Source organism: Hetaerina americana, unplaced genomic scaffold (assembly GCF_022747635.1).
Source record: "Hetaerina americana unplaced genomic scaffold, ioHetAmer1.1.p SCAF_3, whole genome shotgun sequence".
Taxonomy (NCBI): domain Eukaryota; kingdom Metazoa; phylum Arthropoda; class Insecta; order Odonata; family Calopterygidae; genus Hetaerina; species Hetaerina americana.
Genome location: NW_027286874.1, coordinates 17924028 through 17950629, shown reverse-complemented (window position 1 = coordinate 17950629; position 26602 = coordinate 17924028). Strand labels below are relative to the sequence as shown.

The window sequence follows — 26602 nt, the reverse complement described above, 5'->3', positions numbered from 1 at the left end:
TATGGTCTCGTCTACTGTCTCTTATTTAACCGTAGGTATCTGAAAATTCCAAAGGAAAGGAAACAATAAATGATCACGGAAGTTTATTTTGTGATTCAATGTCACGTAAATATGTGTATATTGAGTAATGTGTAGTGGTTTCAGAATTGGTTTGGACATGTTACCAAATTAGGAAGGAAAGTAATTAACTCGATATATATCACCTTCTATTTCCTGACTTAGCAGCATAGTTTTTAGTTGTTCTCATTTTCATCTCCGCCTGCCTAGGAAGATGTATATTTCAGCCATAATTTATATTGGTTGAAAATTCAGTAGAAAAACCGATAAGCTTTCTGCCCTAACCGGTTATTAAGCACCCTATCTTGCTCCACGAAAACTCTTAAAAATCAAACAAGTCTAGAGTATCATTTACTTGTTCATTGAATCGATCCGATGTTGAGTGTTTTGCTCTGTCATGCTACGTTCCGGCCAAAATCGAATCATTTACTCTGTTGCTTCCATCGCACGTACCGGCAGGGCAGAAGGAGCGGGCGGACCGTCAAACGAGTAACGGTATCTACCGCCTTTTCAAAACATTTCCCATTTATTCTCGCATTAAGGGTGATATCACGCGTTTCTCAAACGTCTCGAGTTGCATGCTGTTCCGTCTGAACCTCGGAGGGGTTTTATTGACGTCATTTAATTGGTCCTGGGCTCGTTAATTCCAGACTTATTAATGACATACCAGTCATCAGTTCCGTTACGTCGTGATCGACGAAAGTTTAAAAATGATTTGCTTAATAAATTTCGGTGATGTAGGTATGAATTTAGACTTAAATGTTCACTTTTTCACGTTGCTTTTTGCGTATTCGTGTCAAACTTGTTTCATTCCATGAATACCTTGCACTTTCAAAATTATTTTTCTTGTAAATATATTTGGTATTATATATGATTTTATATAAATGTCAATTTCAGGAAAATGGGGCAAAAGAACCAATTTACTTATTTCAACTGAAATAAATGTAAAACCCAAGTTGTCTCCTTCGATCCTTTCCCCAGAATTTTATATGTTACGTTTATACGAATGCGAATTATTGGTATGGTCTCTTCAGCACTGGAGGGATGCATAAAGTGAATAATGTTCTCGTTCATTGAAGTCTCCAAAATCGTTTCCTTTTATTTTAATGACACATTTTTATGAATTCTGGGTGATTGCTTAGGTATTCAAAAAAGACCAATACTATATACGAGACTGGGTGAGAATTGAGGGTGAGGGAGAAGCAGGCGAGACGGAGGAGGTGAAATTAGTAGGCGTGGGCGAAAGAATGAAAGTGCCGAGTCCTCCGGGAAATGGCGCTGCTTGAGTTATGAGATTTAGAATGAGGTTGCGAAGGATCGGAGGAAAAAGATCGTGGCGGAGACGGGGGAAGGAGGTGGGGAAGGAGGGGAGGGAGGAGGAAGGGGGAATAGGCGGCGTGGCGGCTGGTGGAGGCTTGACCCGCGGGGCGCTCGTCGGGAAGGGGAGCGATGAAAAAACTCGCTTGCCGTGCATGGGAGTGTGGGGGCAAGTGGTAGAATAAGGGAGGAGCGGGTGTTGTGGGTGCCCGGGCATTTTCTCAAGCTGCGAGACTGGTCGTGACAAAGGTGCCCGAGTGCCGGGCGCGTTTTGTCTCTCTCCTGCCGGTAGGCGAGTTCCGTTGATATTTTTCCAAAGCGATCTTGCATTTACCTCGTTCCTGCATTCAACAATTGAAATACCAAGTCTATCTTTCTCCCTTAATGGATCATTTATGTGGACCGATGCAATTGGCTGTTTGGCTGCGACAGGCTCACCATTTGACCATCCTTTCTCGCATCCGCCTCTTCGGTTCGCGTGTAGGCCGTCAAGTGGGCAGAAGGGTGGGTGGGTCGACGAAGAGCGGGAAGTTAAATTGCCGCAATTTTCGGCGCGAGACGAAGATTGCCTGTCTGCTCTTGGCTACCAAGTTAGTGAAACCTTTTCTAACTCCCCCTTCCTTTCACCAGTTTGTCCGGGTATTTGATGTCCTTATTTTTAGCAATCGTTTGATTTTCTCGACTAAACTAAAAAACCGAAATCCAACACAAAGAACGGGTGGTTAGGCATAAAATTTACATATTGTTTATTTTTCCTCTGTGCTATTTGAATGAATATAGTTTCTTTAGCAAAAAGTATTTGTTTATTGCAGTAAAAATTATAGTTTTTGTGCAAAATTTGTAGACTTCTTCTAGGTAAAGGAGTTTACTTTTGTGTATTCCCGCATGAAATTTAGAACAATGAAAATAAATAATTTAGTTAATGAATGTTTTCAATGGGAATAGATTTTCAAAATGGAATAAAAGGACTGAATTGGCCTCATCGCTAATTTTGTCTTTCATATTTACAATTAGGGTATACTTTCAGATGAACTGATTATTACAAAGTCAGGTTTCTATAGTGTTGTTTTGCCATACAGGTCACGGATTTTCTTGGAGATATTTAAGAACCCCTCTGGGCAATTTCATTTCAGAGCCATCTATCACGTATGTAGCACGCGCGCAGTTAATGCCAGCAACCCGACCGCACGCCCAGTCTTAAAGAACTCGCTGGCAAGAATCTTTCGTGAGGGCGGATTTTCTGCGAAAGTCTTGACCAATGTCAATTGTATTCAACGTTTGTCTGTTAGAAAATAACTGAAACGAAAGCGGTGTCAGTTCTATATTTTTTTGGAGGTTTTCCTGTCATCCCTCTTACTTAGACAATAATCGGCGTTATGAAGTAGCTTTAAGCTCTCTAAATAATAAGTATATTCCCCTATGTCCTTATATAAGTTTACCAATTTTTTTTTACTGCTCATTTACTTCTCGAGACGTAACCATGCTTCATTTCTTATTTTTTCTTCTCCAACAGTGTTGTTCTGGTTTTCGTCTACATTTTGCCCGATTCCGTGGCTTGTCGTGCTTCCCCTTAGTTCTCCTTTATTTCTTTCCTCAACCTCCTTCGCCTTCGTTCTGCGCCCCTCTGCGGAGCCTCGTACGCACGTACGTGGCAATTGAACTCATTTCTGGGAACCTGTTTCCGTTGACTCCCTCACAATCCGTCTTTCGTTTAACCGCTGTCTTTCCACTGAGTCACTCCCGTGTTTCGCTCACCTTCTCGTCCCTGAATAATCTTCCTCTCTTTATCTCATTCCTCTAGTGGTCCTCTAAGATTGTTTCTTCAAATGGTATTTCCTTCCTTTACTTCACGTCTTTTATATCCCTAAAATCCCCTCCTCCGCCCTCTTTTCTACTCTCGTTGTCGTTCTCTAGTTACATAACCAATTTATTATCGGTCCTTACCACTCTCGCCTTCTCGATTTTACCCATAGGCTCATCTTTCCCTTACCAGCTCATTCCCTTCTTTGGTCCATTGTTCCATTTTTCAAACGTGGTTGTGCTGTTGCATGTTTTCTCTCTCCCGTCTCGAGAGAGAGAAAGTCATTTCTTTTAGTTTCGGAGCTTAGAGGAAGCGGTATGGGGATGGGGTGGAAACACTCGATTGATTAATGACTGAGAGGTCTTAAGCCTAGTCTGGGTCGATATAAAATATGTCTTGGGGGTTTCAAGCATGATTCATTTGTTTCCCGCTTCCGTTTGATCAATTAAAAATTAAAGTGTGTGTAAAAGGATGTTGGTATTTTTCGCGTTAACTTTTTAGTTTCGCCTGTGCACCCATTGGTGAACCGTTGCTTGATTTGATTGCGTGTCACCGTTTCTACGGGTAATGAGATCCGTTTTTACCATCATCCATCATCTTTCTACAGTTCTTTTGCAGCATCTGGTTTACTTTATTGCTTAATTAATTTAGATTAATTCAGTAGTTTGGCAACGCTATGGGCGATTTACGAAGTTGAATAGAAATAAACTTATCTACACGCGCTGTAGATCCAAGTGCCGCAACAGATAACTTTTTAAATATACATGATAAATTAAGGTGTGGTAAAAAATCAGTGGCATATCACGAATCTGGATTTCTATAAATGTAATCTATTCAGGAGATTACAATTTTCAACTAGTAGATACATTTAAGAACAACTAGTAGCTATAAATTTCACCCAGTAGGTAACCATCATTTTAATAAAGAGGGAATACATAGGATAATGGAAGAGCAGAACTGGAAACAAAGTATATTTTAGTAAAAGTTAAAAACATGTCTCATTTTTGATAAATGAAATTGATTAGTAAGTTTACATATTGTATCATCAATCTACAATATATTTTATTTATTTTTTCCTTAGCTTAAATTATAAGTGTACATTGATGCTTGTTTTACTTATTGTTTTCGTTGGGAATATCTCTTCGGAAGCAGTGTCACAGCATGTACCGTCTGAAACTGAGAGTTATAAGATAAAAAGGTTCTATTCCTTGCTGCTTCTGGAAACCATTTGTTAGTTACCCCTCTTGGGTCGCAAAAGCCCTCGTACTTATTTCAACTGCTTCACCCAACTTTCCCACTAAAACAGCTATTTCTCGCACCTTCCTCGCCACACACACTATTCGTTCACGCCTGCTGTCATTACTGTGTGCCACAAATATGAGTCCCTTATTCACTTTTCTCTGCCTCCCACCCAAATTGAAGAATAGCACGAAGGAAGAGGTATGAGAAAGAACAAGTCGGTTAGCTCAAACCCTGGCTTTCCTTGCCTCCCTGAGAGAGCGGACAATCACCCCCATCTATTGTGGGTGTGGGAAGGTGAAACAGCAAGAATGGAACAAGATGGGGAAAGAGCGGGGAATTAGCGAGATGAAGAGAATGACCGTGTGAAGTTTGAGTTTGTTAATGTGCGTCTGTGAGTGCGAGTGGAGGGCCAGGTGCGTATCGCACCGGACGAGAGAAAGGGGCGTGAAAGAAACCCCAAGGGTTTTCTTACTCCTACCATTGCCAGTCGTCACACTCCTTCAATTTTCTCCCATCCACTCATCTAACCTTAACTTTAAATCTTTTTGAACTTTAGGAAACGTTGCGTGCGTGGCTGACCGCAAAAAGAGCCACTTAAAAAAAGAAGAAAAAATGGGGTTATGTCATTTGAATTTTAATTTGTTTTCCTCCCGTCAACTCTTAGACCCGCTCTTCAGGCCCACTCCTGCCCCCGAAAGCCAGCCACCTTTTTCTTTCGACTCCCCTTCTCGACAGCAGCCAACTCCTTGTGCCGGAAGGATCAACGGCGAGCGCAAGAAAAGCCAATAGAAGCGCGCGCTCGTTTGAGTTCCCATTGTGGGTAACAATGGCAAAATAAGAGGGTCACGCACACAGAAACGCGCGTATATACACACACACAAAAAGATCGCACACCCACTGTGAGGGATCAACAGAATCTGAGTGGGTGCGAATGGCTTTTCTCGTCTCGGCCACACACGAAGCGACAGCGATTCGGAAGCATAATGGAATCAATAGAGGATCAAGAGGGAGGATAGAAGATTTTCATCCACTCCCATACCTTACGTGACCGGAGTTGAAACGATGTGTCCTTGAGTTGGAATTGTCGCAGAGCTGTTCTTTTTCGCTCTTGCCTAAAAAATATGTAATTGTTCGTGCGTGGAAGTAGTGGAGGGTTTATTTGTAGGCATTGGTTGAATTGGAGAATGTTGCGATGCATAGTCATGTGTTCACTGGTGGAAGGAGAATTTTAATGATTTTGACAGAGACTTCATGGTGCAAGACGAATCTAGAAATATTTTCGATATAAGTTTGGAGCAGGAAATGAAGGGAGCAATAGCATTTGCACCATCACTTGAAATTATTCAGAAAAATACTTTCCTTATACCGTCAATCAATTTCTAATTCTGCCACGTGGCATGCTGCATCCAAAATTAAAATTTTCTTATTCTTAAGATAGAGTGTTTACGCATGTACGAGTGTGTGTGTATGTATGTGTATATAAATATATATATACACACACCACACACTCGTATTTTCACTCTTTGGTGTGTGTGTATATGTGTATATATATACACATACGTATATGTGTGTGTATATATATATATATATATATATATATATATATATATATATATATATATACACACATATACGTACACACACATACACACACGCCAAATATATGCGGGTATATTATACTCTTCATGCGAAGTGGCCTTCCCACTCTTGTGTCAAATACTCAGTTCACTATGTGTGGGCTTAGATTTTCATTTTACTTCATGTTTTCATGTTTCATCGATAAGGAGTAGTTTGTTATTTTCTTTGATGAAATGTACAGATGGTATGGTTTAAAGACCGGTAGTCGCCGAGCTGAATATCTTACGTTGGAATTTAAGCAGGGGAAGGATAGAGGGTAGCATGGGAGGGGAAAGAGGTAAGGAAGGCCGGAAAAGAGACGACGCGAAAGAAGAGCCGGGGCGGAGGTGAGGGAGAAGTTTAAGGGAGGAAGCATCGGGGCTGTGGTGGCAGAAGGGATTATTTTTGCCGTCAGCCACTGACTGGCTCATCCTACAGAGATGACTCCACGCGGAAGAATGGAATGAGTTGAAGGGTGCAAGGGGAGGAGTGATGCGGGGGGAAAAGAACGGTGGAGAGGTAAGGAATAAAGGTGCCGGTGGCAGAGATGGAAGGCAGAGAGTGGGGATGTTCGAGAAAATTGAAAAAGATGCGGACAACTCAGAATTTTAAAAAAAATTCGGGGCTCGTGAAACCGAGCAAGGATCGAGGATACGGTAACCAAACACCAAATGGCGGGTGAATTGAAAGGATGGATCGTTGTCCCTTGCTTGCTTGTGTGTGTGAATTTTAGATTGATGGGCGACTTCAACGATAGGAAAAACCTCAACGGAAGTTCTTTTGAGCGCAATTTTGACTAGATTTAGTTTGCCATGGGACCAATTTCTTTATATTGATTTAATTAACAAGAATAGCGCCTGTGTGTTTCAGCTTAACACGTCTTAGGGTTAAAATAATACACTGGTGCGGAATAAAACTGATGCTGAATGATTTATATTGCACATGGCACAGATAAAAATAAATTATTTACTAGAATTTGTGGGTATTCATAGAAATTATAAGTCCTACTAAAGGTTTAAAATTGTAGCGTATGATAGTTATATTGCTATATAATGAAACTTAACATTTAATTACGTCGTCTACCTTTTTATCCGTAAGTGAGCATAAATATTCATTTTATAATGTTTTAATATATTTATGATAATACATTGTTTTTATAAAAAATGTAAGAATCGGGTCGATAAAATTGCGATTCAATGGGAGCAAAATCTTAAGGTAATTAAATTAAGGTAATTGTAATGAACAGTTAATGAGTAACTACCATTTTTCCCAGGAAGCGTCTCCCATTTGTGTGTATTCGTAATGACGCAAGTACTTGTCAGCTGGAGGTGAACCACTCTCGCAGGTTCCCGGAACTGGAGTAAAAGGGACAATGTGCATTCACCAAGACTTACCAACATGTGTAACGTTTTATCTGCTGCCAACTATCAAATTAGTTCGTCACCGTAAAACAGGCGTGAACAGAATAATATGTGGCTCGAGTTGTATATAATCGTACCGAAAACGTTGCATATTGATGGACAAAATGAGGTATTCTAATGAATTTGGTGATGACATTTTGATAAAAGTAGAAAATTTTCAATACCCCTCTGTATGCAAGATTCCCTTTACTCTAAGCTGCGTTCTTGGGATGAAATTGGGCTCGAATTTCAATCCTGAATCTTTCTTTAATTCTCGGCGGCTGATGAAATGAAGAAGTAATTAAATATATGCTTATTCATCCGTGGACTATGCGCAGATTGAGTGTATTCTAATGAGATGCACTACGAAGCTTATTTTTGCTGCCACTCGCTGAGCTACGAATACATTTGAAAATAAATGACATGTACAATTTTCAATCGTTATTTATTGTACTCTCGACAATTTAAACTATTCTTACCCCGTAGGTACTTAATGTGTATGCATAATAGTGAAAACCAATGTCAATATACCTGTTGTCCTACTTAGGTATCAAGCAGGAGCATGAGCTCTGTCTTATTCCTTCGCGTTCATGTTTGTCTCTCGCTGCTCCCTGTCCCCCTTTCTCTCTCTTCCTCTCGTCATACCTCCAATCATAAATACTTAAAATGTGTCGCTTCCCACTACGTGATGGCCACACCTGCACTGGGCGTGGGCAACATAATGCTTAGTCGTTAACACTTTTTCCCATTGACCATTCGTATCTCACCGTCAACACCTCTTCCCTCATCCTTTTTCCGTCTCTCTCTCATTCCCCATGCCTAACCCCATCTCCACATCGTTCCTTCTACTCGCCAGTCTTTGCCATCTCTCCATCCTTTTTCACTTTCCTCCCGGCTGAGCTTTCAGTGTTTTACCTTGCGTCATTGACATGCGCACGTTTTCACTTGCGTCCTTCCCAACGTCACGAGGGAAGCGGCGTGAGGGACTGTGCACGCGTGTTGCCGTGCTGAATATCATTCTCTCGGAACCTTGCATCGAGCGCCGCCGCCGCCGACGTGGAGTATTCGGACGGCAGGTGGACGGTCTTAAATGTGACGTCCTCGAGTAGCGCTCGCGGTGCGAGGGTGGAAGTGAAAAAGTTGGGGATAGAGAGAGGTGTTCGAGTTGCGTTTGGGTGGGTCGTGTGCCTGAGTTACCGGGTGGCGGCTATCCTTGGCTCGGGGATCAACGGGGCTTAATCCGTATTGTGGGGTTGGGGAAGGTTTCATCGCTTTATGTCTTGCGATCGAAGTGAGAGGAAATCCAAACGAATTCTCTACCGCTGGTTTTTCCGATGAGGTTCCATCGGTTCTTCAATGCCCGGAACACACTCGCTATTGTTCTTTCCCTTGAAGTAGGAAAAAGAAAGGAGGAACTCATCCAATTCGGCTCACGAGGGTTATTCGTTTTGAATTACGAAGATTCTCCCGTCACATTTCCAGCCACCCAAATGGTTGCGTTTTTCGTTCCATTTATTCAAAGCCTCACGTTTTAAAGTGGATTTAAATGGTTTGGATGTTTATTCGATAGAGATGAGGATGTCAAAACAGATGAAGGACATGGTTTTTTAGCTTGAGAACTTTTATGCCGTACCTATACGAATTGTAAAATGAATGGATTAACATAGGTTCTTACGTTAAGAAGAATAATATTTTTGCGGCATCGATCATCGTTAATTTCACTACCTTTCGTGAAGACGTCACTTCTCGCCAAAAATATATGTATAGATTATGTCGATTCCTGTCATGCTTTGCAAATACAGGTTTAAAATTTATTTGTATCTCTCCTTTTTTGTCTGATCTTCTCTTAATTCACATGCCAATAGATTTGGTAAATTCTTTTTGACGAGAGTGATATAAAATATTAAATATAAATGTCTTGGATAGAACCTAAAATATTTGCATCATTATTTACTTATATTAGTATATCAAGAATTATATGATCTATATAGAATATATAGTTTTACAACATATGGTATCCTTAAATAGAATTTTTTTAATTCTTAACAATTTCGTCTATTTTGGTTATTTGTCAGAATATAAATGTAATAATTATGCACAGGAAAATTGGTCTCAATAAAGAAAAGTTTGAATTTAGTTGATTCTTCCATCGGTATTCAGAATCTACAGTACTTCAAATGATCGTCTCTCCCTTCCTAATTGAGTGGCTTTTGCTAAATGGACTTTCAATTATTATTATTATATTGATTAGTTAAACATAGTTTTAAAGATAATTTTGATTATGATAAAAGAACGGGCTTTCTTTATTTGTTTTGTAAAAAAATGATCACGTGAATTGAATTTTCTTACAGATTTACCTAACATGTTAGATTTACAGCTAAAATAAAAATAAAACTAGTATTATCTCGCTATCAATCTTGTTGCTAAATATAAGTACCATTTTTTTGGCTTCGTGCAATGACCTGAGTTGCCGCCCCCCTTCCTCCCCTTTCCCCCTTCCTCCCTTTCCACCCACCTTCCCTCTATTTCCATGCGGCGCTTCGACCCTCCTGTCATCGCTGCAGTCTGCCGCCCGCAGAGCTGGCACCAGCTGCGCCAACTGCAAGACGACCACGACCACGCTTTGGCGGAGGAACCAAAACGGAGAACCCGTGTGCAACGCCTGTGGCCTTTACTACAAGCTACACAATGTGAGTAGAACTGTAGTAATACTTGTTCCTTTTCAAAAGGCCTACCTTAACAGTAAATTCCCAATTAATACAATCCTATATTATAAGAGAATGTTAATTTTACTTTGAATGAAATTAATTCTATTCCAGCATTTGAAGTAATTTGAACTGTGATTTTTCTGCAATCGATGTATTGTTCCAGCTAACTTTGCAATATTTTGTTTTGCATACGTAACTTCTCCGTTTTCCTATAAACCATGTAAAATGTTTGTATAAGCATTAAAATATAGAATTGTGTTATTTTGATATTAGATCAATAAAGAATAGGAAATATTTCACTCTTGATTTATAAAATATTGATTAAAAACTCATGTTAACTATTTAATATATTTCAAATCACCCCTCTAAGCTAGAGATCGATTTTTTCTCATTTCCAGAATACTGCATCCACTTTTTTAGGCGCCGTTTCACTCTTGCGTAGACCAGTTTAAACCATTGATTTTCTGATAACTTTTAACATTATGCCCATGAAATTTATTTTCTTTTTGATAGTCGTAATGATACAACTTACAATATTATAATGCGGTTATATTCGAATATACATAACTCAATACATGAAGTCTTATTGTCTGCACAGAAGCTCAGTGGAAAGAGTATCTCCGTATCACTTGCTCAACGGTTTCTTCTTACAAATTGCTCTCTTTCATACATTACCAGCGCCTTTCCGTCCACACGTCTCTCGGAAACATCTCTTACAGTCCATCCATCCCTACTCTTCGAAACCTCACTGAGCACTAGGCACTCGGAGAGCCCAAATGCTCGGTCCAAATGAACCGAACCCTTCTCTGTTGACAGTCTCTCCTGCAATCTCGTTCCCACCCGCCCCTTTCCGACTGCCACTAAATCCTAGTCTGGAACATCCGTTTCGGACCTCCCCAACCCTCCCTCCCTCCATCAAGGCATCGGTGTCCCTAGTGTGCCCTTCCTATCTACATCGTTTCCTCTCTTCACGGCCGTGGCCGAGTGACCGGAAGAGCGGAGGGGAGAGAATTTAGCGCTCGCGAGGGACGCTCGGTGAATCGCCCGCCACTCATCCCTCCCACTCCTCCGCTTCCGTTTGCCTCTTCCCTTGCGCGGGGGCGGTACACACCCTCGACTATCACCCTCAGTATGTCCCTCTTTGAGTGAAAACCTTCACTTCGCCCCTTCCCACTTATTTATTTTAATCCCCTAGCGGATTTGGTGAGTGTGTCCATTGAAGTCGTTCGATTGAATGACGCCCACGAGTACATATCTCTTCTTGTATAGGATGCTCAAGTTGTACTGTATGAGGATGTAAATAAAATGGACGATGCAATGGCCTCTAATTATATTGTAACTATGAATTGGTGAACAAAGATCTTTGATAGACGCGTATTTCACTATAAATCTCATCAGTTCATTTTATAATTCATTCTCTAAATCATGAACTGTAAGATGATTCGGATGTTTTAAGTCTATTATCTCAGGCGTAAGTATTTAGCAGATGTAGTGGAAGATGTAGCAGTGCCTTCGTTCGGACTAATTGTCAAAGTGTTAAACTAAAATATTTTATGTACTTACAGCCTGTGATTTATCCTTATTATTTTTTTGTTTGTGGAAGCGCCGTAGCATCGCAATTCCAAACTCCTGGAAAAAATTTCGAATAATGGAAAAACTGTTTAACTATTGAATTTAAGATCTTGATAACCCTTTTCCCCCTTGTTTCCTCAATTCTAATGCAATTTAATCCGTAATTATGGCATTCATGATTATTTAAACGAGGTGTTATTCAAACGAGCTATCTTTGGATCAAATAAGCTTACAAGCCGCCAATTTAACTGTTGGTGAATGCAAATTTGATAACAATAGAAGTTTTTGGAATTTATACCACAAGTTGCGTATAGGAGATGCAATTCCATTGCCGTTTAATTTACTTCTCACTCCGTCTCATTTGTACGCTCGTAAACGTCGTGACAGGGTCATAAATTATCAAACAGTATCAACATTAGGTATGCTCTTTTAAGTGTGTGTTTTGTATGTATTTTGTTTTGCAATTTTTTTAATTTCCGCCCCATTTTTCGATCAATGATTTAAAAGATTGATTTAGTGTCATATGTGATAAAAGTTTTCACGTATAATCTCAAACTTATGTGCTGCATGTATTTTGAGATGATTTTTCCAAATCGTGAATTATTTCAGCCCTACCCGCAGTTGTACAGTTACCACGTCTTCCCGCTCACCCCTCGTCGACCTCTTGTCTCTCTCTCTCTCTCTCTCTCTCTCCCCCACACCCCACCCCACGCTTTGTCTGTCTCCTACGCCGCTTCCCTCGGGCTTGGCGCAACTGCAAAAGATGACCTCAGGAATGCGAGCTGGGCGGATTGGATAAAAGGAGGAAGGGTGATGGAGGGTCGGGTGGGAGGGGGTGTTTTGAGGGGAGAACGAGAAGGGGAACTGGCGGGGTAGCGGGCAGTCTTCAGAAGGAAGACCTCTAAGTCTCATGGAATTTAACGGGCGGGTGGAGAGTGAGACAGGGAGGTGGTACGGGGCGGAGTGCGTGAGGGGGAGGCAGAGGGTGAAGGAGAGTTGGATCTTGCGAGTGAGTGAGTGTCGGGTCCTTCGTTGTCCTCCCGACGACACGCCTTTCCCAACTCAATGCCCCCGCCTCCTCCTCAAACGAGTCGAATATTCAAGTTATCTCACCACCCCCGCTATGCCATCATCCGCTAACGTTTAAGTGATTTTTCACCTAATTTTATTCATTCAAAGATACAATTACGAAGCATGTCTTCCGAAGTCATAGGAGGAATGATAGAGTGGTTGATCTCAAATGTGTGATGTAGGCATATGGTTTTCCCCAAAATCCAATATCGCTTTTCCTTCTATCTAGGAAGTAAATACAGTTATACATAGGCATTTATACCCTTTGCCCTATCTTGAGAAGGGCTCGCAAGGCTCTTACAGCTTTCTCACTCAACATCGGTGGTTCTTTTTTGCTCCAGCCTTTCTTTTAATCATTTCTTTTAACGTTTTGCGGATTACAAATAGGTAGTGTATATCATATTTGGGAGTCATACTAAGATCGGACAAATAGATAAATTTATTCGACACTAGATAGTGACATACCAAAAAAACAACAAAGAAAAACAGGAAAGAAAAAGGAGTAATTTTTTCAAAGTTTTTAAGTTTTTCTGTAGTATATATCTAATGTGACTTATACATGTGTGTCCATATATTTTAGCTTATTTGTGTTGCGTCAAAATTTGTGAGAGAGGAGGAGTAATAGAATATATATACACTTGTCTTTCTCTCTCTCATTGAAAGCGAAACTGCTTTGCGCTAGTCGTCTTAAGAGTCTTAAAGGAACACCGCCCAAGGGATTTAAGGATTTTTGAGAAGAAGGATATTGGCGTGTTGTCCGACCGTTTGGGCACAGTGAAAGAGCTGCAATTTTCTCCAATCAGTGTCTAGCTGCTACTTAATGCTGAGGATTAGTGCGGGCACTGGACGACGTTGAGATGGCGCAAATTTGTTCAAGAGACGGAGCGGACTGCAACAGAGCTAAAAAGGATCAAGTTGCGACTCACAGTTTTTTTTAAGATTATGTAAAAGTAAATTTAACGAGTAAAAAACGGAAACTATTGAGACACTTCGTTCACTCGTAAAATTTTATTTCTATTAGCTCTCTTCAAAGGTGCCATTTAGTTTCATGTTAAAAGATCCAAAATTCTAATAAAGTTGAGTTCAGAAATGTTATTTTACACATGGCTCACGTTTGGGATTATACAATACACATTCCGTGAATCAATCCGTTCTTGGAGTGCTAACATAGTTGTAATAAGCCGCAGGATCTGCATGTAAACCTTTTTTGATTTCATGGTGTGAGACTGAAGGACAAACTGATTGGTACATACTTAATATGCCCCACGTGGGACGCCATCACAATATTAATCGTCATTGATAAGCCATATTTCCCAGCATAAAATATTGATTGACACACGTGATAGTGCTATTGCCGCATTCTTTATTGGTCTCCTTCGCTCTCTTTTACAACACCCACGCTCTTCGAGATGGCCTTTGCAACACGCGACCCCCGGATTCGGGTGGGGCAAGATTCTGGTCATCCAGTGCTTCCCATCTCCTGAATCGCGCAAAATGTAGTGAATTCAACGGTGAGTGACGGGAAGACGGCCCCGGAGGACGCAAGGCTTATTTTTTTGGGCCGGGGGACAGTTCCAAGTGTGTCCTGTCTGGTGTCCATCCCTCGCATCCCTTTGTCCCACCCGCTACTTAGCTCCGTGTTTTCCTCCACTCCTCCATCCGTCCCCATTCGTACTATCCTGTCCTCTCGCAACTCTACCTCCTTCCCACTTGCCGCAGAATTTCCTTTGTGTGATTGATGCGTCTACTGTTACCTAACCGGTAAGGGAAACTATATCGTCTTTTGCGCTCGACCCGCCACTAAAAACACCCTTCTCCTCCTCACCCGCCTCCACTCAACTCTCAACAATAACGCCACGCTCGGGCCCAGCTTCTGCCCGCTAAAATTTCCCGAGCGAATCAGCGGCATCCCCTTGTGTTCCATGACCCTCTTCCACTCTCCGTCCCAAACTGCTATTACTACCCTCCGGTCACCATTGTCGTTTTGTCCTCTTCCCCCCTTTTGCTCTTTGGGTGGATTCCTCCCAAAACGCTTCCTCCCTCCTATTCCCTATTCTTCGCGTGGGACACACTCACGTATGTATAAATGACAACATTTTAAAAAGCTTGTAAAAGCCGCCCCACTTCTGCCGAAGCCGTCTTCTCATCACGGTCTTCTCCCTTTCTCCCCTCACCCTCCTCATTTCATCCCCCCTCTTAGCTTGCAGTCTCCATGCAACTCCCCATCGGTCTTCCTCATGTCCCACCTCCCCTCCCACCCCTTACTCATTTTCCTTCTCTCTTTGCCCGCCAGCTGCGCCGCTGACATTATTGCACTCGTACAGAAGATCGCTTATCTCGTGTTTTTTCTCCTTCTATAAAGAATGACTCACCCGACGATACCCGAGGGATTATGGCTTCTGTAGTTAGTGTTTCCTTATCAGATATTTGAGAACTGATAATTGCCAGAATTGTTAATATTTGAGTGATAGTAGCGTTTGTTATAATCGTGAATTGTGTCGTGTTGAAAGATTATAAGCTGCTTTTCCCCAAGCAACAGTATGAATTTCATGAACCATATTTATTTTGGGAGGGATTAGATTATTTATATTTATTTAAATCTAGTCACAATCACATTTGCTAAACATGTTCCATGGTTTTGGAGTGGGTGTTATTCAAGCATGCGGTGTTGACATCAGCTTAATCGAAATCACTTACTGAGCTATTGAAGAATTCGTGATGAAACATTATCTAATAACAGTTATGATAATGTTTCATCATAACTGTTATTAGATAATTTCGAATAACAATTACAGCTTATGATATTCGTTATTATCATCTATAACTTAATTTTTCGAGACATTTAAACATGTTTTGGTGTTTGAAGTCATTGGAGCTGGAGGAAAGGGTACTTAATGTTGTTTCAAACAAAACTTTTCGAAGATGTTTTTATCTTTCAATCGAAAACCACGACCGAAGCCAATGCGTAATTCCCTCCCAATCAACGTCTTACGACTTCTTCGGCAAGTTTTTCGTCTCGGGTAGTGTGTTACAAACACTCTCCGGTCTATTAAGTCCGCATCTTCATTCTATGCCCAACATGCTGAGTATTCGGAAGGGGTCAATAAATCTCGAACCTAATACACAAGGCATTCCATTGAATCGGTTGAGAAAAAGACTCCAATCTCCACGGCGACAGCCTGTTAAGAGACCATCAGCAGCCGTGTGATTTATTTAATGTTCCTCGTGTTAGCAGTGTGTTCATGAGCCCGAGGTGGGAGTGGCCGTCCGCATTCACACATATATACACTGGACTTGCATCCGGATGGAGACAAATGGGAAGAGAAACTTAAGTTCAACACCCGTGGCCCCAGAGGGGCCAGCGAGAGAGGAGCAGACAGACCTCTCACGCCCTCCTCTTCCCTCCCTCGTCCTCCTTCCGCTGCCGCCGCCCGACAGTTTCCACTCCATTTCACACCCACTTCCCTTCCCTCCGCTTCCCAATTTGTTGTCGATCCCCCCGCTTCCCCATCAAGGCAAGGAACCTCCTCTCTTTGAACTTCCGCCCATCTCCTTTCTCCCTTAAAAGGGGGTGCCCTCTTCTCCTCTTTCGCCCCCCACTCCACCTTTCATCCATCCTTCCCCCGTCCTGCCTTCTTTGTCTCCTTGGTCCCCCCCCCCACTTTGAATCGTCCCTCCCTCTTCTGACTCTATATTCTTGTTCTCCCGAAGACTTCAAGTCCTCACGTTTTTCCTCTTCTCTTCTGGGAGTTCACGTGACCGCCACGCCCCTATTGTCAACCCAAAATTTGCCGAAGCTTACGCACGGACTATAGAATACTATGTATGCTACGTGCAAGTGCCCCTCGAAGACAAGAGGATGGAATAATATTTAGCCGGAAGACTAACGTCATCTTTCATGGAATAGGTTTTTCATTGCATTTTCCAGGAGTAGACCGGAGATATGCAAGAGGCCTTTTGTTATCCCTTAAGAAAAATGTATTTTTCTAGCTTTTATAAGTTGAGTTTTCAGCCCACGAATTCCATCTTAGTCACAAGCTTCGATTTCGTGAAAGAATTAATATTTTGAATAAGGATACTTTGAAACGAGCCCAACTAGTGCATAAGATAATTGGATTCCTAATATATAATGTGCATAACTACCGCATGTAACCAGTTTTATATTATTAAATGATGAATAATCTTATCTGCGGAAATATGATCGAATTTACATTATATCGCAGAAACTAAGAACGCACCTTTCAAGAATAATATAGGCAGCTATAATAATATAAGCAATATAGAAAATAATCAATAGACGCATTAGAACCCATTTTGGCACCGGGTGCTGCAACTTGGCTTCTGCCATGTTGCCGCTTTTCCTTTTTCTTTCAACACCCTCCGCATCCATGCATTTGACTGCGATGTATGCATGTGAGCACCCGTGTGTGCGTGCGTTTAGTTTGCGGAACCCCAAGGTCGCGCGCAAGAGGACTTCGGCTCGCGAAGACACCGGATGCCCGTAGCCGCCCCTTCGCGGATTCGGTCCTCACGCTCCCCCGCTGTCTTCCTCTCCTTACCTCTTCTCCCTCCCTTTCTCCCTATGCGTTTGCGAATCAAAGGGAGGCCGCCGCCGGCGCGGTAGAAGAGGTAGGGGGGCGGGTTCCCCCGGTTGTGTGTCTTACCCCGCACTTGAGAGCGATTTCGGGCACTTCGGGCGTTTTCAAAAGAAAAAAATTCTGGTTTCTGCCAGAATTGTTTTCTTTTGAAAATATATTTGCCAATTTTGCAATTTTCTTTCGCCAATATTGCAATTGTGATTTGCAAGTTAGTCCTAACTTAATAATTGCTTCTGAAATCGAAAGCAGGTACTATTTATTTATTCGTTAATAGCTATTTGCAACTCCAGGAGTGTTTTGAGCTCAAATGTGTGGGTCAAATTCCTGCATATAATTAATTTCATTTTCCTCCCTTTACTAATATAACTGCATAATTATCGAATCACCTTTCACCTAAAACCTGCACTTTAGCTATATAGGATGATGTTAAACGACCTAAGGGTCATACGGTCCATGCACAATGCTGTATGAGTGACTCTAACGAGAATTAATACTAAAATTATATCAGATTCGGACGATAAGTTGTACGAGACAGAGCCTAGGGAAGTCTCTATTTGCTTCCTCAAATTTCAATAAGAACTGGGATAAAGACGAGAGAGAAATTGTAATCCAGAAGAAGAACTTCTTTGATTTAAAAAAATAGCAAAGTTGAGAACTGATGCAGTATGCCGTTACAAGTCCTAGTACCAATGGGATTATCTCATAGTTACATCGCATGAAAGGCGGCACAACACACTTTGCCCACCAATTAGCTTAAAAGTTTTCTTAAGCAAAATGTCGCCTGGAAACAGCCCGCGTGTTACGACACCTTTATACATAGATAGTGGAAATCTCTCCATACTTGTAAACTACTTTGCTAAAACATGTTTTAAGTTATTATACCATCAATTTTTAAGATTCCATTCCGAAGTAGTCTCAGAACCTTAGCTTTAGACCTTTTGTGGTATAACAGGTACTGGTACTGACGAATAACTCATTTCGTCCGCAGGAATGTTGGGTGTGAAGTGAAAGCTTCGTGAGAGAATTCGAATTACCTGGGGTTTGTCGAGTCCTTAAAAAGAGTTGATGGACAATTTTGATCCCTTGCCTTTTTCTGTTTCTCAAAATATTGCGTTTTAAATCGTCCGTTTGCCAAAAGCGGGGATTAATCAATACCCGACGCGTGATAATTGGCCAATTTACCCTCTTTGGGAATGAGAATGAACGTGCTTAGTTTTTCCAATTTCGAGTTCAATGATACATATATTAAGTATTCCCTTCATGTCCTGAAATGGATAGAAATGTATCTCTCCGATTCATCGGAATATCAGGTTCCTATGTTGAAACATTCAACCCTTCCCGTTGTCCTTCGATCGAGCCATCCCCAAATAGATTATAACTTTTTGTTGCTTGAAATTTAAGAACTGGATCTTGATCAAGTTCGAGGACATTGAATAAAGTTTCTTGATTCAGCTAGTCCAAGTTCGCTCATTTTTGTGCTGCCCGGCGAGAGTCGAGTTTGGTGCATTTTATTCGCGAATTTCCATTCGCAAAGTCCTCCTTCAAAAGGTGCAAACTTGTCAATCTCCGGAACGTGGTCCGAAGAAGGTCTCTGGAGGCAAGAAACAGGCCTCTCTTTCAAATTGGAACTCGGACGAGGGAAATGAGATGTGTGCCTGTGTGCGTGTGATGAGGGGGAGGGAGGATTGACGAGTGGGCGGTGGTAATTAGAAGGCGGTGAAGAAACAATAGGTGCTGCATTGAAGCGGAGGGACCTTCGGCGAAAAGGATTGTCATGCAAGAGCGCGAGTAAGTAAATGGCGGGGAATGGGGAGGTGCTCGGCGCCCCCTCCTCCTGTTCAGCGAGAGGGGGAATAGGCAACGCTTGGTTCCGTTTTTAAGGGAGTACAGAGCACGAAAGGGGCGGGACCCCATCCCCTCCTGGTCTCTGTGCTTAACTAATGTATTTCCCCTGGTATGAAGAACAGTGACCGAAAAATCATCCCTCGGCGATCGTCTCACCCGCCCCCTCCCGTCCCCCTTTTTAATTTCACCCCTTTCTTCCACGCTACTGCCCACCTCCTTCCCCTGCCCTCCCGTCTAGACCATTAGGCGCCGCAGTTACCCCTCTGCCTCCCCCTATCGCCACCTCTCTTCCCCTGTAGCTCCTGCTCAGACGCACCACGGTCGCAGCCCCGCATCCCCTCCCCCTCTTCTTCCCATCCCGGTTTCAACCCCATTCCTCTCTACCCCTTTCCCTACCTTTAAGGTTTATCCTATTCAACTCTCGGATGCTGGGCGTAGAAATCTATCAACTCGGGTTGCGCATTAATTCCTCTCGCTCTTTCTTTCCCGTTAGTAATGAGTTAGAAGTTTCACTCTTTCCATTCCAATTCGGCCCACTGCACTTGTATACGTACTGGCAATTCTACCTATCCTTCCCCCTTCATCCCCGGTAATCCATCTTAAGTGCGAGCTTGAGCTCCTCCTCCGGTACCATTATTACTCTACGTATTTCCTATTTGTTTTCTCGACTCGGCTATAACGGTCCCATTTTATAATTCGTCTGACACTCAATTTAACAGAACTAAACCCAAAAAAAATTGGATTTAAAGCAAATAAAGAAGTAATCGAAACAAAATACGCTAATCAGCGAATTGGTTAATTTTAGCAGGGATTCGAGAATAAATAGTGAATTACCAAGTACATATGCATAGAAAAATTCTTTATTTATTTAATCTCTAAATAATTCATCAGTAATGATTTTTAGTTATGTCACCACAAAGAATGGAAAGCATTTCTGCCATAGGTAGATTGACAGATGGAGATCTACTTTATTTAGCTACAGAAATGTGTGTCGCTACGCGTCCGAGCAGAATTTTTATTTTCTTTAGATTTCAATCTGACTTTAATTTTGATGCTTTTCAGCAGGGATCAAGGAGGGATAATCAGTTTTTATGCTATGGCTTGGCGTAAGCATGGATTGCACCGTTTGTATTCTATTTTCCATTCATTACTTTAATGCATGCGATGTCATTTATATTCGTGGACGCGAACTTCGCTTGGCGCCACGAACACAGGCCAAACCTCTTAAGCTTTCCTAGCACGATGCACATTTCCTCACAAATTAGAATCTTTCTCTCTCTCTTTCTCCGTAGCTATATAGTTAAGTTATTTGGCGTAGTGCATTGTTTATTCCGATGACACGACGATATATGAATTTGATTTCTAATATTTGATTTTCAGTTTAAATTTGGAATAGGTAAAAGAGATAAGTATGATTTTATTTGCATAAAAAAGTGCCGCCAAAACGGGGAAGATTGGCGAATCCATGCGACGAGTTTATCGCTCTCAATAAATGCGGGCGCGGTTTCCCTTCTAGATCGCATCGAAGAATTTTTCTGCTTCTGCGTTACCCGCTGCAAAGAACTTTTCCACGACCAATGAGTCCCGTGGACGAAGCGTCCCCTGCGTCCGCATAAGCGGGTCTTTGTGAGGGAACTTCCACCCATAAAGGCGGCACTGTGCATACCGTTTAGGCTTTTCGTGGTCTCTTGGCGAAGGAAAGTCGGGTGCATTATCCGAAGGAATGAATGGTGAACCGCGAGGAGAGGGGAAAGGAGGGAGGGTTTGTTAGGGGGGGGGGGGGTCGGGGAAGGAAGAAGAGGGTGATAGGATTCTTCTGGGTGTAGGGATTGCGAGGACTTAATGAGCGTTATGTTGGTGAGGAGGATGCGGCCATTTGGTGTCGTTCCGGGCTCTTGAATCTCGCGGGGACGGAATGCAGAGGGGAAGAGGAGTGGGGGAGGCAGAGGGATAATGAACGGACAGGGTGCAATGGGATACGGAGGAAACGAATATACGGAGTGGGAGGCATTGGTGATGTTAAAAGGGTCATCAGCCAGCACGCCTTATGTTCGTTAATCGCCATCGGTATGGTAGCGTCGAACAGTACATTCCCTGTTGCATTGAGTTTTCCAGGTTACAGTATTGGAACATGGAAGAGGAAGGCATATCGAGAGGCCTACATTTCTTTTAAATGGCCCCGTAGTGTTTGTTGTCCTTGAGATGAAATAACCTTCCAGTCACTAAATGCTTTAGAATTAAATTAAAGTATTGAAATAAGTGAAGTCTCTATCTGGCGAAATCACGTAAAACTTATTTTACGTTTTTTAAGAAATATTTACATCCATCAATTACCTAATTTAATTACAATTTAATTTCATTTTTTCATGGCAGGGACCTATCACAACCGTATGGAAATGGAAACTCGGCTCCAAACTGGATTCTCATACAATTATTGTAAACGCACCTCAGTTTAGTTCTCTGAAGCCATTGTGCAAAACAACTCCCGAGTCTTAAGGGGAAGTCCTCTAAAGGTGTAGTTAATATCGTCCATAGAATAAAAATATTTTTCTACCGTGTGCGCATAATCACCGTGGCGCAATAAACATAAATTTCATATTGCATTTCCGCCGGTAAAGGCCTTTCATTCGGAGCATGACCTCTTTTAATTGGCTTCACACTGAGTGAAGGAGTTGGCGTGTGTTTTATTGCACCTTGGTCAACTTCAGACTGAGCGAGTATGCCTGTGCGAGCTTAAGTAATTGCATCGCAAGGCTTTCAGCGATAGCACTGGCTATCAAGAGGACCATTTATGACTTGTATAAAATTCAAAATTAAATTTAGTCTAAGGGCATAATTCCTGAATCAATGCCAAAATCCTGGTAACCATGACTTCCAAAAAATCATCTTATTTTTGTTCGCTGCTGTTTACCTAATTTTATCGCCTTTTCTGGGCATTTCCTTCGGTGGTTCGTGTGCCCCTTGGGATCCCGATAAGCTTTTGGCTTGCCATCAGGCTTGCCTGGAGCAGAACTACCACAGTTGACACCAACCAGGCCCGAGGTGGGACTCGAACCTGCTACATTGTAATTATAAGGCGAGCGCCTTACCCACCTGTCTAACCTAACCGTTAATACATCCATAATTAAAATTTTTGTCAAGATTGTGAATGTTTCGTTATTGTAAATTATACCCTTTTCTCTCCTGAGATTTTTTGTCTTTGAAGATTATGTTATAGGGCCCCTGGTTGAAAATGAAAACTGTAGGGCTATAATTGCAGTAGTTTTTGCCGTATAATATCGTTCAAAAAATTCCTTTTTGTTAGATGCTGATGTAAATGGTAAAAATCACTATTTGAAACCCTTATATTTTGGCCTTAGGAGCAAGCAGTTTATTAGACTTTCTCGAGATTCCTGTTTTGTTATTCTAACTTTCCAGTTTATTTATTGCTTCTTCCTTTCGGCCGTTAACGTCACGAGAGCTTATTCCGGGATGATTCCTTATCTCTGAATCCCTCAAGTTTCCTTCCTTGCGAACGCAGTAACATTTTTTTCGCTTTTTCCCGGCCGAAAGAGCAGAAGAGTGGCTTCATTTACTCACGAAATTCCTGCTCTCCCCTTAGGCTCTTGGCTGAGAGCCCCAGGGTTTCAGGGTATCGCATGATCGAAGTTTCCAATTCCTCATATTCCGATGTAGACCAAGAGGAAAGGATCCTTCATTTCGGGCCACCCCTTCCGCCGGCAAAGACCGAAATATTCACCCTCCCTTAGCCTCCATACGCCACTCCACCCACCGCTCATGATATACCCCTCTGGCTACATATCTTACTCATTTTTTACTATTTCTTCTTTATTCCAATCGTTAATGTTTCAGAAAACTTAAGGTCGCCGTCTAACTAAATTAATAAATATGCTGATAGTGACGACTGAATGCCTCGCGTTTGTCTCCTCTTTGGTCATGTCTTAGCCTTTGGCTGTTAGTGGCGCTTTCGGCCATAAATAAAGCAAGTAAAAATTTTCCGTGATTTTCAATATAAATACGTACGAGTAAATATTGTGCATATGGGTTAAATTGATTGATAAGCTTTCCACATTAAAATTCTATCATCTCATATTTTATACAGTTTTTCAACGTCGAAAAAACAGAGCGTGGTAGCAGAGCTTGGACTGTGCCCACATATTGGTACATATATATGTTTAAATTATATCTACATTACTGATGCATTCTAAATATTTTCACAGATTTTTTCTGTGCTCTTCTTTTGTTGTTGCGCTTTTTTCACTTTATTGTGAATTCATTGAACGCTTTAGTGAAAATTACTCTATCATCTTAATGTCGAATTACTACATCTTTATTTTTGCGTTCTTATTTAAATGTATTTTTCATGTAATTCTCTCAAAATTATAGGGTGAATGGGCGCCATGTGATAACGTACATTCCTTGCATTAGAATGCTTCCGGTGCTTTACACTGTCAATGGGCGACATTACCACAGCACCCACGTTTTAAGGTGTCCCTCTCCGTGAGCATTCCATTTAATTCATCCATTTACTACTTCCATCTACAGATGTTACACCTCATGCATAATCCCCTCGCACTGATCTGCTACGCCCAACAGAAGGGATTATATCCTTCTATAAAGGGAGGTACGAGAACGCTGACTGTTGCCTTCGCTCCGCTTTGAGTGGTCCTCGTCCTTTTCACAGTAGAAGCACGCGCCCATTCCTCCTCCTTCCCCATTATCGAGCTTGATTTGCGTCCAAATTTCAACAGTTCCGTGTCGATTCGTCATTTTCCTTCTGAATAGACGTTGACGCACGGTGCGCGACGCTTCTCTACCTAAATGCGTCCCGAGATTTTTTTTTTTAATGATTGACGCTCCTCGTCGCAAACCATTTCCTTTTGGCCACCCGCGCGACTCCGGCATTTAACGCTCTCCCCTCCCTCTTTGGCCATCAGCCTACCACCCCTTGATCCCTCCCCCGAATCGCCTTATCCCTTACATCCTTTCCTACCCTCTATTCCCGTTGCTCTCCCCGCATCCCGACCCCCTTGCCCGCCACAGCATCACTCATTAACCGTCTCGCTGTTCGCCTGAGTATAATCGCAACTCATCCTTCCCTTCCCCTGGCTGTGTTTCCAAAACACACAGCGCCCCCCCTTGTGCTAGCGCTCCCACCATTCTTCACGCCCCATTAGCCCCCCTTCGGTGGTCCCGTGCGTTTCGGCTCCTCCCTCCTTCCCCACTTTCCGACCGACTCCCCTCCTCCCTTCACTCTCTATTAGAGGACTCCGCCTGCTCTCTCCTCCCCGCTTCTCCCGCTCACCATCAATGTTGAAGGGGAGGCACTAATTTCTGGATTAATCTCCTCCAAGGATCGCCGTCTTAGATCGCGAAAGAGAAAGGGTCCCTTTTAATCTCTCTGCTGCTGAAAAAGAAACGGGATACGGGATATGAGATATCGTAGGATTTATCTCCCGATCGCACTCTTCTCTTAATTCTTCTCGATCCTGCTCGTTTGTGGCGCCCTTTTCTTCAGCAGTTCCCCTGCATCCGGCCTCCCTCCCTGCCCGCCCCTTTCGCCTCCCCTTCGCTCTTGTATCTTCGCCTTCCATCGCTCTCCTTTTTTCCTCCCCCGCTGACTCCCCTTTTACTCCGCTGCAGAGATTCCGCCGGCCTTCGTGCCGCGGTGGCGTCCTCCTCTCGTCGCGTCGCGGTCCCGTACCTCGTTCTCTCTCTCTCATCGCGCGGGTCCACGGTGGGGGGGGGGGCCTAGTATGCTTTCGCGGCAGATGCTCGTTTGTTTTTCTTAAACTCTCCCACCTCCTTCAGATATTTTTCGGAAGGGGTAGCGAAGAAACTTCCCTTCTGTGCTCGTTCCGTTCCGCATTTATTCCTCAAACTCTCTCTCCGGCTCTCCCCCATTAATGTTAAGTTTTTGGACCTCCAACCAACGCGTTTCGGTCCTACGGGATCTAAGCCTTCGTTTTGCCCTTCGCATTTTCAGTCGTATTTCCTCGTCCTCAAGTCTTTCGACCCCTTTAAATGCTGTATCCCTCTCTCTTTTCTATCCCCGCTCCATTTCTTTTCTCCACCTCTTTCCTACATGTAATCCCCTCCGCATCTTGGTGCTTTTTTTCACTTACGCCCGATATATCATGGCCGATAAGCAGGAGTTGAGGGGCATGCTGCGTCACACGCTCACATCTCTTACTCGCCCTCTCTCATTCCTTCTGCCCCTTCCTCTCCCCCCTCATCGCGCTCCATCCTCTCTCGTTTTTCTATCTTATTCTTTTTATTCCACGCGCACAGGTGTTCTGCTTCTCACGATTTGGTTTTTATATTCTTTTCATAAAAATATTTTTGATGAAATGTGCTTACCCGAAATAGAGCAGCGTTAGCGCTTGAAAAAGCCAACGTATTTTGTGCAAGAAGGGTTTGTGTCTTGGGCTTCATGCTAGTGAAATTGTAGGAAATAACTCGTTCACGCTACTGCAGGAAAATGGATTAAATGACTTACAAGCCACTCCAATAGCTCAATAGCTGTATATAACTTGCCAATCAGTAACCACTTTGCCAATTGCCAACCAAGTGCCAACCTCAAAAGGGGCCTCAAGATTATTTCAAGTTGATTTTCGCCGATAAAATCTTACTAATTGTTGATCCCCTTTTTATTCTTTCATTGTCTTGTCTCATCTTGTGTACGTTCCCTATTATTTTTCTTTTTATGACTATTGAAATCAAAAACAATGAATTGAAATGGTTTTCATATTTAGTAACGAACCAGAAAAAAAAATTGATAGACAGAAATATCAGAAAAAATTGTGTGCTTTCTAGTATTCGATACATTGAACAAGCTTTAAATTATTTTGTATTATAATATCATTTTTACATATTTTGTAATATCAAGAGTCTTCTCAATAATATGAATAGTTAATGCTATTTGATAATATCATCCCTATGATTGGAAGAACAAGTACAACCTTTGATCCAATTCTACACTTAGCGCCATCCATTAACTATAAATATTCTTGTTCATATTTAAAAAATCACTTCTTTGTTGCAAGCCGCACGAATTCTTATTTCCGAGAGGCATTTAAAACCGCTCTCCTTCAACTTCGCATCTGTCCAACATCCGAGGGCAAATATTAAGACGTCAGAAAACTCAGGTTCCCCACGCGAAAGTTCACCTTAGGGATATGTGCTGCGAAGACGGCGGCCTGGCTTCTTACGTAGCGTGCGAGTTGTGGGTGCATCTTCCCGTATCTTGGCGATCTCCCGGGCTCTCCTCCCCTGGCCCCTCTCTCTGAATGCCCTCTCTCTGTGCTCTCCGCTCGCTCCATCTCTTCTGAGGGTAATGTGAGACTGTGGTGCCCTGCATTTCGCAACGTTTCG

The 26602-nt window shown here is 42.4% G+C and overlaps 1 protein-coding gene across 1 annotated transcript in view; it reads left to right on the top strand.

Moving 5' to 3' along the window:
- Positions 1 to 26602, top strand: part of LOC139691087 (GATA-binding factor C-like) — a 228756-nt gene that overhangs the window by 176875 nt on the left and 25279 nt on the right. The window contains exon 5 of the mRNA XM_071588832.1: positions 9999 to 10124. Coding sequence (XP_071444933.1) covers positions 9999 to 10124 — 126 coding nt within the window. The remainder of the gene's footprint in view (positions 1 to 9998; positions 10125 to 26602) is intronic.